The sequence below is a fragment of the Varanus komodoensis genome, unplaced genomic scaffold, assembly GCF_004798865.1.
Source record: "Varanus komodoensis strain SLA01 unplaced genomic scaffold, ASM479886v1 scaffold27, whole genome shotgun sequence".
Classification (NCBI taxonomy): domain Eukaryota; kingdom Metazoa; phylum Chordata; class Lepidosauria; order Squamata; family Varanidae; genus Varanus; species Varanus komodoensis.
Window position 1 is genome coordinate 9,968,752 of NW_025335701.1, and position 13,039 is coordinate 9,981,790.

Consider the following 13,039-nt stretch of genomic DNA (forward strand, 5'->3'; position numbering starts at 1 on the left):
AAAGTTTTAAAAAGCAACCATGCGGCGTGATGGCTAAGGATGCTGAAGCTAACCAATGGCGTTAAAGAATCACCAGCCCAAACGCTGAAGTGGCAGGCCTTGGCACACATTCTGCCAAATGGGTGCCAGCCCCGAGGAGACCCTGTGGCAGGAACGGGGCTTGGGCAGCCCACTGGCTATCCTTGGAATTCTATTCTCATAGTGGTTGTGCTGGCCCAGGACGATGGAAGCTGTAGTCTGGCCGCTCTAGGCCTGCCCATTCAGCTCCAAGGAGCCAGCGGATCTACACTGAGGACAGGAATGATGGGTTCTTCTGAGCCAGGGAGGGCTCCAAACCTGCCCTCACACCTGCGGCCTGCATCTCCCTCTCCTGGTAGGGGTGATGCAACTTCACACCTTCCTGCAGCTGCTGCCCCTGCTTTCAGTCTTGTCCCCCAGCAGCCACTTTGCAGCACTGAGTGGCGCTGGCAAGTGCGACTGTGCAGGCTCAACCCACTCCCTTGGCAGGAGGAACTGCCCTGGTCAGGCCCAGTCCTCCAGAAACTCCAAATGAGTCATCTTCGGCTCTTCCCTCTTTCTGGAGCAGCAGTCTGCAGAGAAGCATTTCGAGTTAGAGAGTGGAGATTAAAGGAGACACATCTTCTTAGAACCAGTCCGGAAATTCAAAATAAATTAATCACCATATATGGTATTTGGAGACGGTCTGGCGTAGGTCTCAACGTATAAAAAGGAGCTTCTCTTCACAACTGGCTTCCTGCTGCCTCTCCTCATTCCAAAGGAGCCAATTAGTTTTGGTAGACGTACAGACAGAACCGTGCTAGAAGAACCACAGTAAGTCTGATTCTACTCCTTTTCTAGCTGCAACGTACATGTGGCTGACTCTTCGGAGTAAAAAGTGCTTCCTTTCATTCTATGCTGTTGCTTCTAATGTTTGCATGTGTGTGAATTCAGCCAGGGCAACTGCGGATTAGTGGAAAAGTGTGACTAAGCACACATTTCCATGAATCATTGGGTTCCTCCTCTTCCTCGGAAGTGCCTGCAAAGGCTGTGGGGGAATAAGACCCTCGCTCCCTGCACAGACTAGGACCTCAGCTGATGTCTTTGGCGCAGGACTCTGTCAAAAGAATTTTGGAAGTCCAAGCCAACTGTGTTTCCCAGATCACTGCTGCCCAAATGCTCATTGACACAAAGAGCTTTCCCGAAGCCATGCTGGTTTTTCATTTTTTCAGTGGGACTTTACTGCTTTCATTCTATTTTATTTATTTTTATTTTTTATTTATTTTTCAATTTATATCCTGCCTTTTTCCTTCAAGGGGCTCAAGGCAGCTTACCTCATTCTCCTCCTCCATCTTATCCCCACAACAACAACCCTGTGAGGTAGGTTGGGCCGAGAGTCTGTGACTGGCCCAAAGGCACCCAGGTGGCTCCACGGCTGAGTGGGGACTCGAACCCAGGTCCTCTGAGTCCCAGTCCCAGCTCTTGACCACGACGCCACACTGGCTCTCATATTTTTCCAGAATATGCGTGAAGCTACTCAACCCGTAGTCCCTCGCCATTAAAAAAGGAAAGGGGTTACATCGGCCATCTTTCAGTCTGTGGAATAAAGGCTGATCTTAAGGAAATAGTTTTTGCTAGAAGTTAAGCAACTTCACATGTGAGTTCTTTAAGAACTCTAAGAAGTGGATGATGATGATGTTATGTTCCAAACATCATCATTTGCCTGAGTTCCTCAGACATGCTTCCTGAACACTTCAAGCCCAAACATCTGTCCTGTATCTTCTGCAGTGAAGAGAGAAATAATTGGTCCGCCGTGTTCTTCTTACCCTCCTGCAGTCCTCCTATAGCCAAAGTATGTAACGAATTGTGCTTTCGTCGGCCTTGGTGTGGGCGGAGGTGCAGTCCTCAGAGTGCTGCTCGTTGCCTGCTTGTGCCTCCTTCGGGCTCCCTCGTGCTCCCCTCTGTTCTCTTTGTCCGGGCAAGGCTGAGCGTCATGCTCTGCATGGGGTCCTCCTTTCCCTAACCGCTCCCTTGACTCTGCTTACTAACCTCTGGACTTGGCAAGCCATTCGCTAGCCGGTGGCACACATTCACAGAACTTTCTTCTAGGCAAGCCTTTTCCCCATAAAGTGCCCATTTTACATTATCAGGGCCATCCGAAGGGGCACAGACACGGAACAGGGTCTTACTTGCCAAAAGCCCTTATAGCTTTTATTCAGAGTCAAAATTCAGTGACGGAGATACACGCTTCAGTTTAAAATTATGAACGATCCTGGGAGCCATGAACAAAGGGCTATATAGAAACTTATTATAAACCCATCGAATATGTGTAAGCCATCCATATATACCCTTCATATTTATACATTAAAATAAATGGTTGCTTTTTCAATGGCAGTGTTAAACTCCTGCTTAATTCCTTCTGGTGCAATCACTGGGATTAACACTCTGTTCATTTCTTACATGCTTAAGCCACCCAATAGCACATTCTCTGGGCAGACGTACAACCCTTAAGACAACCAGATACAAGACAAACTGTTCAATGAATAAGCAAAGTGTCGCATTTCAGCTGGACTGGGCCATAAAACTCCCAGGAATACCATTTCAAGTATTCCTAGGACCAGTAAATCTCAACGCCCATTTCTTCCATTGGGCATTTTAGCATCCTTCCAGACTGGCTTGCGCCGCTGTTTGAGCCAACGTGGAGTTATGGAGGGACGTCTCTGTGTGCCCCAGACCGGCATGAAATCCTGCTTGTGAGGGAAACCTTCTGCAGAAGAGGCCAGCCGCAAGTGAAGTGCTGAGCATGCGGTTCTTCCTGCTGCTTCTCCTTTTCCTGCTCCAAGGTAACTTAAAGCGTTTTCCGGCCTCCATTCAGAGGCTTCAGTTGCCCACTCTGCAAAAATATCGTTCCCATTGTAAGTGCTAGTGCAGCCTTCCCCGACTGGGTGCCCTCCAGAATGTAGGACTACCGCTCCCATCAGGGATTACGGGACACCTGCCAGGGATCAGCTTGTCTCCCTCCACGGCTCTTCACAGCCATTTGCAGCCTGGAAAGAACTCTTCAGAACCCCCACAAAGGTCGTGCCCATTCCACGAGCCGGGCGAAGGGCATCGGCACCGTGGACGGCGCATCGGAGGTGAACGCCAGTGCCCCTTCGCAGCAGAAGAGTGATGCGCTGGGATCCATCCAGGCAGTCGTCGCCTCTGGCTTTGGCAGGCCTGGCTTTTCACGCTCAGCGAAGCGAGCGCCATCACTTGTACTTGCACCCAAAGTAAAGTGGCAGCATTTCCTCATGGAGCCCATTGGCATAGCCGAAGGACCCAACTGGAAGGGTGCTGGCTGGCTTTTCGGTGTCTCAGGCCTTCAGCAGAGGCGTGAATAAGGGCCCCTCCGCAGAGCATCAGCTGATGGCTCTTTCTGAGCAGTTCGGTGGGCCAGCTTGGAAGAGCGAGGTGTGGGGGTGACCTCAAGGGCCTTTCTGTCTAGCCCCATCGCTGAAGAGCTGCTGTGGGATCAAAGGGAGAGAGCTGTCCTAGGATGCGGCTGCAGGTGGCTTGCTGGAGCAACCAGAGCCAGAGCGTAGGACTGCCTGGCTAGCGGTTCCTCAGCTGCATTTGTGGCATTTCTGTCCTGCCTTTCTGAAGCCGACCGAGGCAGCATATTAGAAGAAGTCAAATGATACAAAGGAGGATCAAGAAAAAGCAGCTGTGGGTGGAAATGATCTTTACAATCAGAATAATTTGGAAAGCTGCAGCGAAATGGGGGTGCGTTTGGCCCTCTTCCTGCACAGAGAGGAAGTGAGGATCCATCTCAACCCCAGAAGGGAAGACAGTCAGGATCTGGGGTGCTACCAGGTGGCCAGAACCAGAACGGCCACCATCGTAATTGCTGGACTGGGCCCACCGGAAGGTCCCTGCTGAGCTCTCAGCCTGATGTGTGACAACAGGGAGACCTGGGGGAAGGGATCTCCTTAACCCCAACCCGGAAGCTGCCTGAGCTCTGTGCTCCTTGTCCCAATCTGGTTGCAGCCACACTCTCTGCTCTGTCTGGGCTGCCCAGCTCTGGCCCATTGACTCAGCCAGGCCATCTCCTGGTCTGCCTCCAAGATGTCTTCCTGGCCTCTGACCGTGGCCACCCTTGGCTATGATTCTGCCTCTGATGGGCTCAGTGCTGAAATGCTGCCTGCCACGGGCCCGTTGCCCTGGTCCAGGGGTCCCAGAGAGGGTTCCTGCCACCCACACCCCGGACCCTGACAGAGCAGTCCGGAAGGAGAAGCCATACAGGGAAACCCCTGTGAGGAAGGGCGTGCTGCTCTGGAAATCACCACGCCATTTTCTTGCTTGCTTACTTGCACGATAGATCCTGGAGAAGGGGACCGAGGAATGAAATCTAATGACGCAAGTGTGGTGGAAACAGTGTTCAGAAGCACAGAAGCAAAGCTGAAGTTCTTGGAAAATCCGAGGTCAGAGATCGGAGGGAGAAGCACCCACCGCGAGAGCCCGTTTGTGTGAGTGCCTTCCATTTGCGCTCTTGGAAAGGGTTAGGGCCTGTGAGCCAAGCTGCTGCCCATTTGCTGCAGAGCAGGGCGCTTGGCGCAAGGCACGGGCTGGAGCAGAGAAGGCGCTCGCAAGGCCGCTTGGCCCTCTGGGGCTCCTCTGTCTCACGAACGTGTGGGGGTTTGGAAACAGTGTCCTGGGCACTGTCACAAAATGGCTTTGAAAGCAGGCAGGGTGAGCCCAGGGACAAACTGGCTGCTTTGGGAAGTGGGAATGGCCCGCCCCAAAAGGGATTCCTGCAGCAAAGCCCCCTTTTAACCAAGGGGAAACTGGTGAGGCTAAGCCAAGAAACGCAACCGGCATTTTACACAGAGTCGTAGAGCTGAAGGCGACTCCGTGCCGGTCACCATGTTCTGCTTCATTAGCAGGCCCACTGTTGGGCTAATACTGTAGTTTCGGCCTGCCCCTGGACGGCATCCAGGCAGCCCGACTCAGTTTCCCCCTTCTCAACAGGTATCTGAAGCACTTGGAGTCTGCATTGGGAGCCGCGGAGTTCCAGGGGCAGAACAAGAGTTTCGGGGAAGGAGCCCTGCTGCGCGCCAGCATCTGGAAGGTCCCCTCCCACGGTCCTCACGAGCTGCTCGTCAGGTCTCAGCTGCAGGTGAGTGCGGCGGAATCCGCAAGGAGCTGAGCTAGCCAGAGAAGGCCTGATCCATAAAGCATCACGCCGTCCTTCGGAAAAGCGACACAGAGTCTGGGGGCACGTCAAAGACAGAGTTATTTATTCCGGGCGCTTTGCCCACCTCAGATTGCAGAAACGGATGCACGGGGGGGGGGGCAGGTGAGCGGCGCTGTCAGAGGCACGCTGTGAGAGGCGAACCAGCCAGACGTGGCAGCTCCTCAGCAGCTGCCCTGTGCGATCGCCCAGGCCCCACTTCAGGGCTGAGCCGTCCAAGGAGTGTGATCAGCACACGCAGCTCCGCCTCACTCACGCCACGGGAAACCCCGAGGCACGGCCCCATGTCAGCTTAAAGAGAAAGAAGGAGCGCGATGCCCAGCCTGCCCTTGAGGGACGAGAGCTCCGCGGTCGCAGTTGGTATCTGTCCCGGAACGCGGGACGCGCCCCTCTGGCAAGCCGGGGCAAAGACCCTGCCCACGCCACGTCCCCCGTTCCCTCTCCACAGGAGGACCGAGAGGTGCGCGGCTATGAAGTGACCCTGCCAAGCCGCGTCTTCACGGAGCCCACAGCGTCCCGCGACGGCCGCAGGGCTGGCGTGGCGAGGGCGGTGCTGATGGAGGTGACCAGCCAGGCCCTCTTCCAGGTGAGCATGTGGGCCAGGGGCTCCGGGCGTTTTCCTTCATGGTGACAGGAGGGCTGCTTCCTGTCTGGAGGACAAAGGGACCCGTGCCACCTTTGGAAGCGAAGGCAGCCGGCATGAATGCCCCCTCCTGGACCATTAAATGCCCTTGAGTGCCAGGGAGTTGCAGGCCAATAGGCGTCTTGCTTTGCCCCAGAACAGGTGGGCAAGGACGTGCCAAATGGCTGAAGGAGATCCAAAGGGCCCCATGGGAGAAGGGGGTCAGAGGGCTTCTTTTCTTCTGGCCTTGGAACACTGGTGAATCCATCCTCTGGCCCTGGTCTTTCCATGTGTCCAGTTGGATGTGCCTGGGAAATTCTGTCCTGCCACTAAAGCACTGCTGGAGCAGAAGACCAAGGACAGAAAACCGGGCATGGGACCACCTGCTTTGATTCCTTCTCTGCTTTGAGGCACCAACTGAAACATCTCCCGAGCCAGGGATTAATTCCACAGCTTCAGGAAGCTCGGATGCATTTCAGGAAGCTCAGGTCTTGACATGAATGTCCAGTTGAAAGAGGCTCAGATTGCAGGGTGTGTTTTTCCTTTGGATGCCCAGGACCTGCTGGCTTGATGTTCTCCTAACGGGCTTCAGGCGAGGGGTGGGCAGAAGCGAGAACTGCAGGTGTCTTGGACTTAGCGGTGAAAAGCCGTTGCTGGAAGGGCCACTGGTCACAAGTCGCTAGGAGTTGTCAGACGACACATCTGGGGATCTGACTGCTGCCCACCCCTGTTTCATTGAGCCTGCGTGGGCATGGTCCTGGCTAGATCCAGTCCACCTGGGGGAAGGTCCTGGCAAGAGAGTGATGCATTCTGCTTTGGCTCTTCCAAATTTTGGGATAGCAGCTGTAGCAGCAAATTGGCCAGAGGCCAGGTGTGTGGCTGGTCTTTAGCATGTCCCGGCACACTGACGGCTTCCGCCTGGACTATGGCAGCAGGCACAGGCGGAGACAAGGGAAACGAGGACATCCTGTGGGATGGCCTGGTCGAGATGGGGAAGGGTGGGAGAGACAAGCACCGCCAGTGGCTGCGATTGTGGCGCCCTTGCTTGGTCCTGCCGCCCCTGGCCCGGGAGAGTCGCCTGGACCGCTGCAGCTGGCAACCTTTTGGCTAAGTTGACACTGGCGGTTAAAAGGGGGAAACACACGCTAAGGCTGGCCACTGTGTCAGCGGGTGGTGACTCCTGATATCTCCGCAACAGACGAGCTCAGCGGTCCTGGTGAGAAGCTGCTGCCCCGGCAAGGCTGACAGGAAACGGGAACAGGGCCGGCCTGCGATGCGGTTGAGCAGCCGCGCTCTCGCTTCCCGTCTGTGCCCTTCTCTGAGGGGGAGCTGGCAGTCGCGGGCCAGCAGGAGAGGAGGGCTGCAAAGAAGCGGGAGGGGGTCCTGGGAAGAGGCGGTGGGACCGCAGTGGGAGGCCGAGCTGCTGGCACGGTGGAAGGGGGAGACTTGCTGGGGAGAAGCCCTGGGCTGCCCCCCAGGGACCCTTCAGACTTGCTGACAATGCCAGGCCAGGAACCCAAAGTGTGTGCGTGAGAGCGAGAGCGAAAACGAGAGCGAGAGAGCGCATTGTGCCGTAGCTCGTTATTCAGACAAAAGGCCAGTCTCTCCGAAACTGGAACTGGAACTGGAACTGGAACTGGAATTGCGAGGCTTGGGGTGCCCCGCGTGTCCCGTTGGATGCTCCCTGTAAGAGGAGCGGAGCAGCCGCGTCCCTGCGCTTCCCTTGCACAGGCACTCGGTGGGCCATCGTTGCGGCGTCTGTGAAGGCCACTGTGGCCTCGGGCAGGCACTGCTCTCCAGCAATCCGGCCGATGGATTTCTCGACAGACTAACGTTTCCCAAGTCGGGAATCATGCTGACCTGTAGAGCTTTTCAAATGTCACTATTACAGAAATTAACACATTTCACCCAGATTGTGCTATCTGGAAAATAATGCAGTGAAAAAGCCAATAGCAAAGACGCATATGCTCTGCTTAGGCTAAAGAGTGAACACCTGCATTTGTGGGGGGCTTGCGTACTTTGGGTAGATCTGCAAATTTTTCCGGAGCGACTGTTCTGTGCAAATCCAGTCAATGGCAGATTAGAAGCTGCCTGGCAACCTGCAGGACACTTCCAGGAATGCAGGCTCACAGAAAGACGAATTAGCGCAAATGTGCACAAACTCGTTTCTGGGACTGTTGATGCTGTTGGACAGCAGAGGACAGAACGAACGGTCCTGACAACTCAAGAAGCAGAGAGGAGACGGATTTCACAACATCTGCACCCCCCATGACTGTTTGCCGCAAACAGAAACACGCATGTTAACACTTCCCTGCTGGCCAAAGGAATCGCAAGACGGATTCGCTTGAAGGAACGCGTCGGCCAAGCCAGAGCTTACAGGAACCCTCCCTACCCAACATGCAGAAGAGAAACTTGCTTCGTTGGGGGATCGATGTGCAGTGATTGCAACGCAGAGGTGGCTAAATGCCGGGGGATGTTCCCTCCATCAAATCGGCTGTCAAAAATGGAGGGGTTTTCCTAGCTTGAAACGGTCCCGCCTCCCTTCTGTGCAGGGCCGGAACTCGAGCCGGGTCCTTGGTGGCAAAGTGATCGGCATCTCCGTGCAGAACCGCTCAGTGCACAACCTGCCCAAGGACCAGCGGGTGGCAGTCGCCTTCCAACATGCCCCTCTGCCGGTAGGCCTGACATCTTGTCCCGTCGACTGTTCTGGGCATCGCCACTTGGGCGACCATGCAGGAATTTCAGGGAGTCCCCACCTCGCCACTTTTGTTCCCACGAGAGAAACCTGGCGGGCGCGGCTTCGCTGTTGTTTTGCTGCTTCATCGCACAGCAGCAGTGACGCCGGGAGCTGCAAAACAGTCCGTGGGGCGGGGGGGGGGGCACGTGTCCCGCAGGCCGTGTGTTCCCCACCCCGGTTCCACCGGGTGGGTGTCCCTGGAGGGGACAGAAATGGCTGGGACGTCTCACTGCACGGTGACCCTTCCCTGCTGCTGTTTGAAGCACCCCGTGCATTGAATTCACCCTCGGATGTTTGTCCTTTCAGAGAAATGAGACTGCGGAGTGCGTGTTCTGGGATGCGGACGCCACGCGTAAGTGCTGGGTGCGAAGGGCAGCTCCGGGACAGAGTCCTGCCCGCCCTTCCGCCTCCGCTGCAGTCTCCCTTTATTCATACATGCAAAACTGACTGTAAAATGCTGTTCGCGTGCCACCGGCCCTCCATGTAGTGGCCAAGCTTGGGGACTGAGTTTTTGAATCAGTCCTTTCCAAATCTGCAACATCCAAAGTACTCCAAGCCACTGCCATGCTTTCATTTTTTTGTCCTTCCATCCTTTAATTTCAAATGGCAATCCCACTGTTTTCCTGAAAAGGCATATTTTTCCAGGGTGTAAGGATTTCCCCGCCGGATCCTACACTGGGAATTCCAGGAAGCGAAATCCAACCTCTCCGCATCAGGGGTGCAGGGAAAGGCCTCTCTCTTTTTCGCCTGCCACTGAATCATGCCACGTCTGGAAGTGACTGGCAGCAGCGTAAGACAGAGGCCTTCCCTTGCTCCTTGCGTGAGATCCCTGGTGGTCCTACTCCCTGCAGCCGCGTGGGATGGACGCCCGGGTTTGGGCTGCCCTTGAACCAGGCCAGAAATGGCCTTCACTCCGGCCAGTATTGGTAGAGCAAGCAGAACCACCGCATCGTCCCCTTCCTCCGCTCTGCAGCAAGAACTTCTCCTGTCCACCCCAGGTGTGCATTTGGGCACGTGGAATACGTCGGGCTGCGAAATGGTACCAGGAGAGGCCCGCACGACCTGCCTCTGCGACCATCTCACCTTCTTCGCAGTGCTGATGGTGAGCGCTCCCGGCCGAGCGGCTGAAAGTCCGGCCCCCCGCCCTTCCCTCCCTTTGCCGCCTCTCTCAGCCTGTCTCCTGCCACCGCCAGGTGTATTCCCCGGACATCGATGCCGCCCACCATGGATACCTGACCACGATCACATACGTGGGCTGCCTCGTTTCAGCCCTGGCTTCTTTCCTCACCGTGTTCTTCTTCTTGTGCTCAAGGTAGTGTTGACCTTCCTTGGGGCAGGGGCAGGGGGTGAGGGTGGGGTGCAGGTGCAGCCTGCATGCCAGAAGTCAGTCCGCTTGCAAGCGAACCTTCTGCACCCCCTCCAGGAGGAAGCAGAGGGACCAGATTGTCTGGGTGCACATGCATCTTCTCTGCGCCATCTTCCTCCTGGACATGAGCTTCCTCATCGCCGTGCCCCTGGCGCCCACGGGCGGGGAGGCGTCCTGCAAGGCGGGCGCCGTGCTCCTGCACTTTGCCGTGCTCGCCTGCCTGGCCTGGATGGGCATCGAGGGCTACAGGCTCTACCAGGGCGTGATCGAGGTCTTCACTTCCTACATCAAGCACCTCGTCCTGAAGCTGTGCCTGGTGGGCTGGGGTGAGTGGCGGTGGGGGGGCAGGAGCGGGCAGGGCTCTGGCAGGCCGGCAGGCGGGAAGGCAGGAGCCCAGGACCTCGGGAAGCTGGGCGGAGAGCGGGGAGACACGTGGTGGCATCCAAAGGCAGAATTCCTGTGGGACTCGCCCTGGATAAAGCTCATAGAGCATCTGGGGTGGTGACCATGGATGGAAACGATGCTGACAAGCGCCCAGGCCAAATCTGGCTTCGGCCATGGACTCCCAAGGGGCCTTTGGCCAGGTGCTCCCTCCGAGACTCAGGCCCTGTCTAGATATGTTGCAGAATTCTGCAAATCGACTGCATGGGGACAGGCTGAAGGAGTGGAGGCTACCATTTTGGAAACCCTTCCTGTGTCCGTTGTCGCCGTGGTTGTTTATACACAAACATACATGAACACAAGTTCTTGTCCCTACTTAGGGCAGAGGAAATAGTCAAATCCTGTGGGGGACCGGAGGCCAAGGGGTAGTCGGTTTGTTCATTGGGGGAAACCGTGAACCAGCGCATCCGTGCCTGTATTTTCACAGGAATTGGCTAGCGATCATTACGCTGGTTCCCCTCTTCCGAACTTCTTGCATTTCTGTGAGCTCCAACAACGCGCTTTGCCGCCCCTTCCTAAGCAGGGTGCATAAATTCCCTGGCCGTGCATCTGAGGAAAGCCCAGACGGGGAGGATTTAGCCAGTCTGTGGGGCCGCAAGACGCCTGTGGCCTTAATGAGGGAGGAGCTGGGAGACAGGGAGGTGTGAGGAAAGGCCTCCCGGGACCACAGCGGGGGCGGCGCAGAAACGTGATGGCGAGCTTTCTCTCCTGGCAGGCTTTCCCGTAATCATCGTTTCGCTGATCTTTGCGATCGATCCGTCCCACTACGGACCAGCCCCGTTTAAGGTCTACGACAGCCCTGGGAGATACACCGATGCCACCATGTGAGTCGTCTGGGGGGCAGCAAGAGTGCCTGCGGCCACGTCGACTGGGGCAGCTTTTCTCATCATCAAGTGGGGGTGCAGAGTCCGTGGGCCAGACTGGTGTCCTTTGGATGTGCATGACCTCTTTTCCCAAGCCACAGGACTTAACGGCTTCTGGTTTAGATGAGGTTTGGCTTGGATGAGATTAAGCACCTCTCCTGGGGCTGATTCGCCAGCGGTAAGAGGCAGAAGCCAAAACCGGCTGGTATTTCTTCCCATTGTTTGGCCTGCAGCCCCAGTGGACGTGGCCCCCGAGAAGGTCTCTGAAATGGGATGCAGCCCCCGAGCCGAAAGAGGTTCTGCACGCTTGTGGGAGGCCAGGGGAATGGGGAACGGCCCTCTGGGGACCTGTGAGGGGCTGGAGCGAAGATTCTCCCTCCTTCCCGTTGATGCTGTTGCTGCATCTGCCCCGGATGTGGGGGGTGTTTGCCGTTTCCGTGTGAGTAGGCAGGGCGGAGAGCAGCGATGTGATCGTCTCTCTGGGGCAGGAGATGAGTAATCTGCAGCTTCTGGTTCTTCTCAGGGGGACTGCAGGGCCAGCAGTGTAAGAATGTCCACTTCCTTGTCCTGAAGGTGCTTCTGCTCTGCTTTGGAGGTGCCAAGCGGGATGTTAAAGTCCAGGCTGCACAGATCTGTCGCATCTGCATTCCATAACCTTTCAGGCGTCAGTGTACATGTGTTCAGGTGCATTGGTATTAATTCCACCGGATGTAAAAACTCTGTCCGCGTGCCTGTGGGATCTACGCACCTCAGGAAAAGCCGAACGTGGCAGAATCTGCAGGTCAAATTGAGAGAAATCTGAACCGTAGGAGTCTGTTCCTGATTTCTCTGCCGTTCCTAGAAAAGTCTGCAGTTTGCACTTGGCATGTGTGCACTCATTTTGAACACAGCCTAAGAAGGTTTTCCTCAGAATATTCCAAATTCTTAAGGAAGCTACACTCTCTCCCAGAAAGATTTCCAGTGTGGCATATAATTCCACAATGGTTACTGGCCAAAAATGCTTCATAGATTGCCCCATTTGTGAGCTGAAAGGAAAGAGAACCAGCTTTCTTGCTTTCCAGTATGATTCTTGGATATGATTTTTACTCCCCATGGCTGGCCCGGTGGTTTTCAAGTGTGAAACCTGTTTGATCTGGCGAAACAGAATTTGGTTTTGCATATTTTAAAAAGTGGGTCCAGGGAGCATTCAGCAACACTGCAGGCTCTTCCTGGGAGTAATGCAATGTGGGGGGTCAAGGCACGCTGCCTCCGGACCCCTCAAGACCTTCCGAAGCCCCTCCAGGGCCACGTGCCTCCAATCTCGGCCGGCTCTCTTCTTCTCAGCTGCTGGATCACAAAGCAGGAGATCAACAACTTCCTGAACCTGGGGCTGCTGGCCCTCGTGCTCCTCTTCAACGGCCTCATGCTGGCCGCCATGGTGCGGGAGATCCTGCGGCTGAAGCAGCGGGAGCAGAGCTGGGAGTACGTCGTCACGCTGCTGGGCCTGAGCTGCGTCCTGGGCATCCCCTGGGGGGTGGTCTTCTTCTCGTTCACCTCCGGGACCTTCAAGCTGGTGGCCGTCTATCTTTTCACCATCATCAACTCCCTCCAAGGTCAGTCAGTGGTGCCTCCTCTTGTCCTGACCCAAGGAATCAAGCAGCTCGGGGAGGGACCGCAAGTTGGAGTAAACCTTCCCTCCCCCTGATGCATCCAGAGAACCACGCGGCTCTGGGGATCGTCCCTAAAGCGGGAAAGCAACAAATAACGCTGCGGTTCCCCGCAGTCCCTAGCCAGCGAGCCC

General features: G+C 55.8%; 1 protein-coding gene across 2 annotated transcripts; it reads left to right on the forward strand.

The window, feature by feature from the left end:
* Nucleotides 1-381: 381 nt before the first annotated feature.
* On the forward strand, nt 382-13,033 carry LOC123025477 (adhesion G-protein coupled receptor G1-like). 2 transcript variants are annotated; one of them, XM_044434225.1, is made up of 12 exons: nt 382-831; nt 2,657-2,840; nt 4,358-4,505; nt 5,008-5,155; nt 5,679-5,816; nt 8,405-8,527; nt 8,896-8,941; nt 9,588-9,691; nt 9,783-9,901; nt 10,013-10,281; nt 11,112-11,220; nt 12,583-13,033. In XM_044434225.1, the coding sequence occupies exons 2-12, from the start codon at nt 2,801-2,803 to the stop codon at nt 12,941-12,943; spliced, it is 1,605 nt and encodes a 534-aa protein (XP_044290160.1). In that variant the 5' UTR covers nt 382-831; nt 2,657-2,800; the 3' UTR covers nt 12,944-13,033. The 2 variants fall into 2 exon arrangements, with proteins under 2 accessions (XP_044290160.1, XP_044290161.1); XM_044434226.1 differs by lacking the exon at nt 2,657-2,840 and having other exon boundaries at nt 560-831.
* The last annotated feature ends 6 nt before the right edge of the window (nt 13,034-13,039 follow it).

What these genes read in the sequence shown, in the direction of transcription:
- LOC123025477 (XM_044434225.1), top strand. Translation starts at nt 2,801, where the DNA reads ATGCGGTTCTTCCTGCTGCTTCTCCTTTTCCTGCTCCAAG. An exon ending in CCAGCCAGGCCCTCTTCCAG is followed by an intron (nt 5,817 to 8,404) that starts GTGAGCATGTGG and finishes CCTTCTGTGCAG; the next exon opens with GGCCGGAACTCGAGCCGGGT. An exon ending in TCCAACATGCCCCTCTGCCG is followed by an intron (nt 8,528 to 8,895) that starts GTAGGCCTGACA and finishes TTGTCCTTTCAG; the next exon opens with AGAAATGAGACTGCGGAGTG.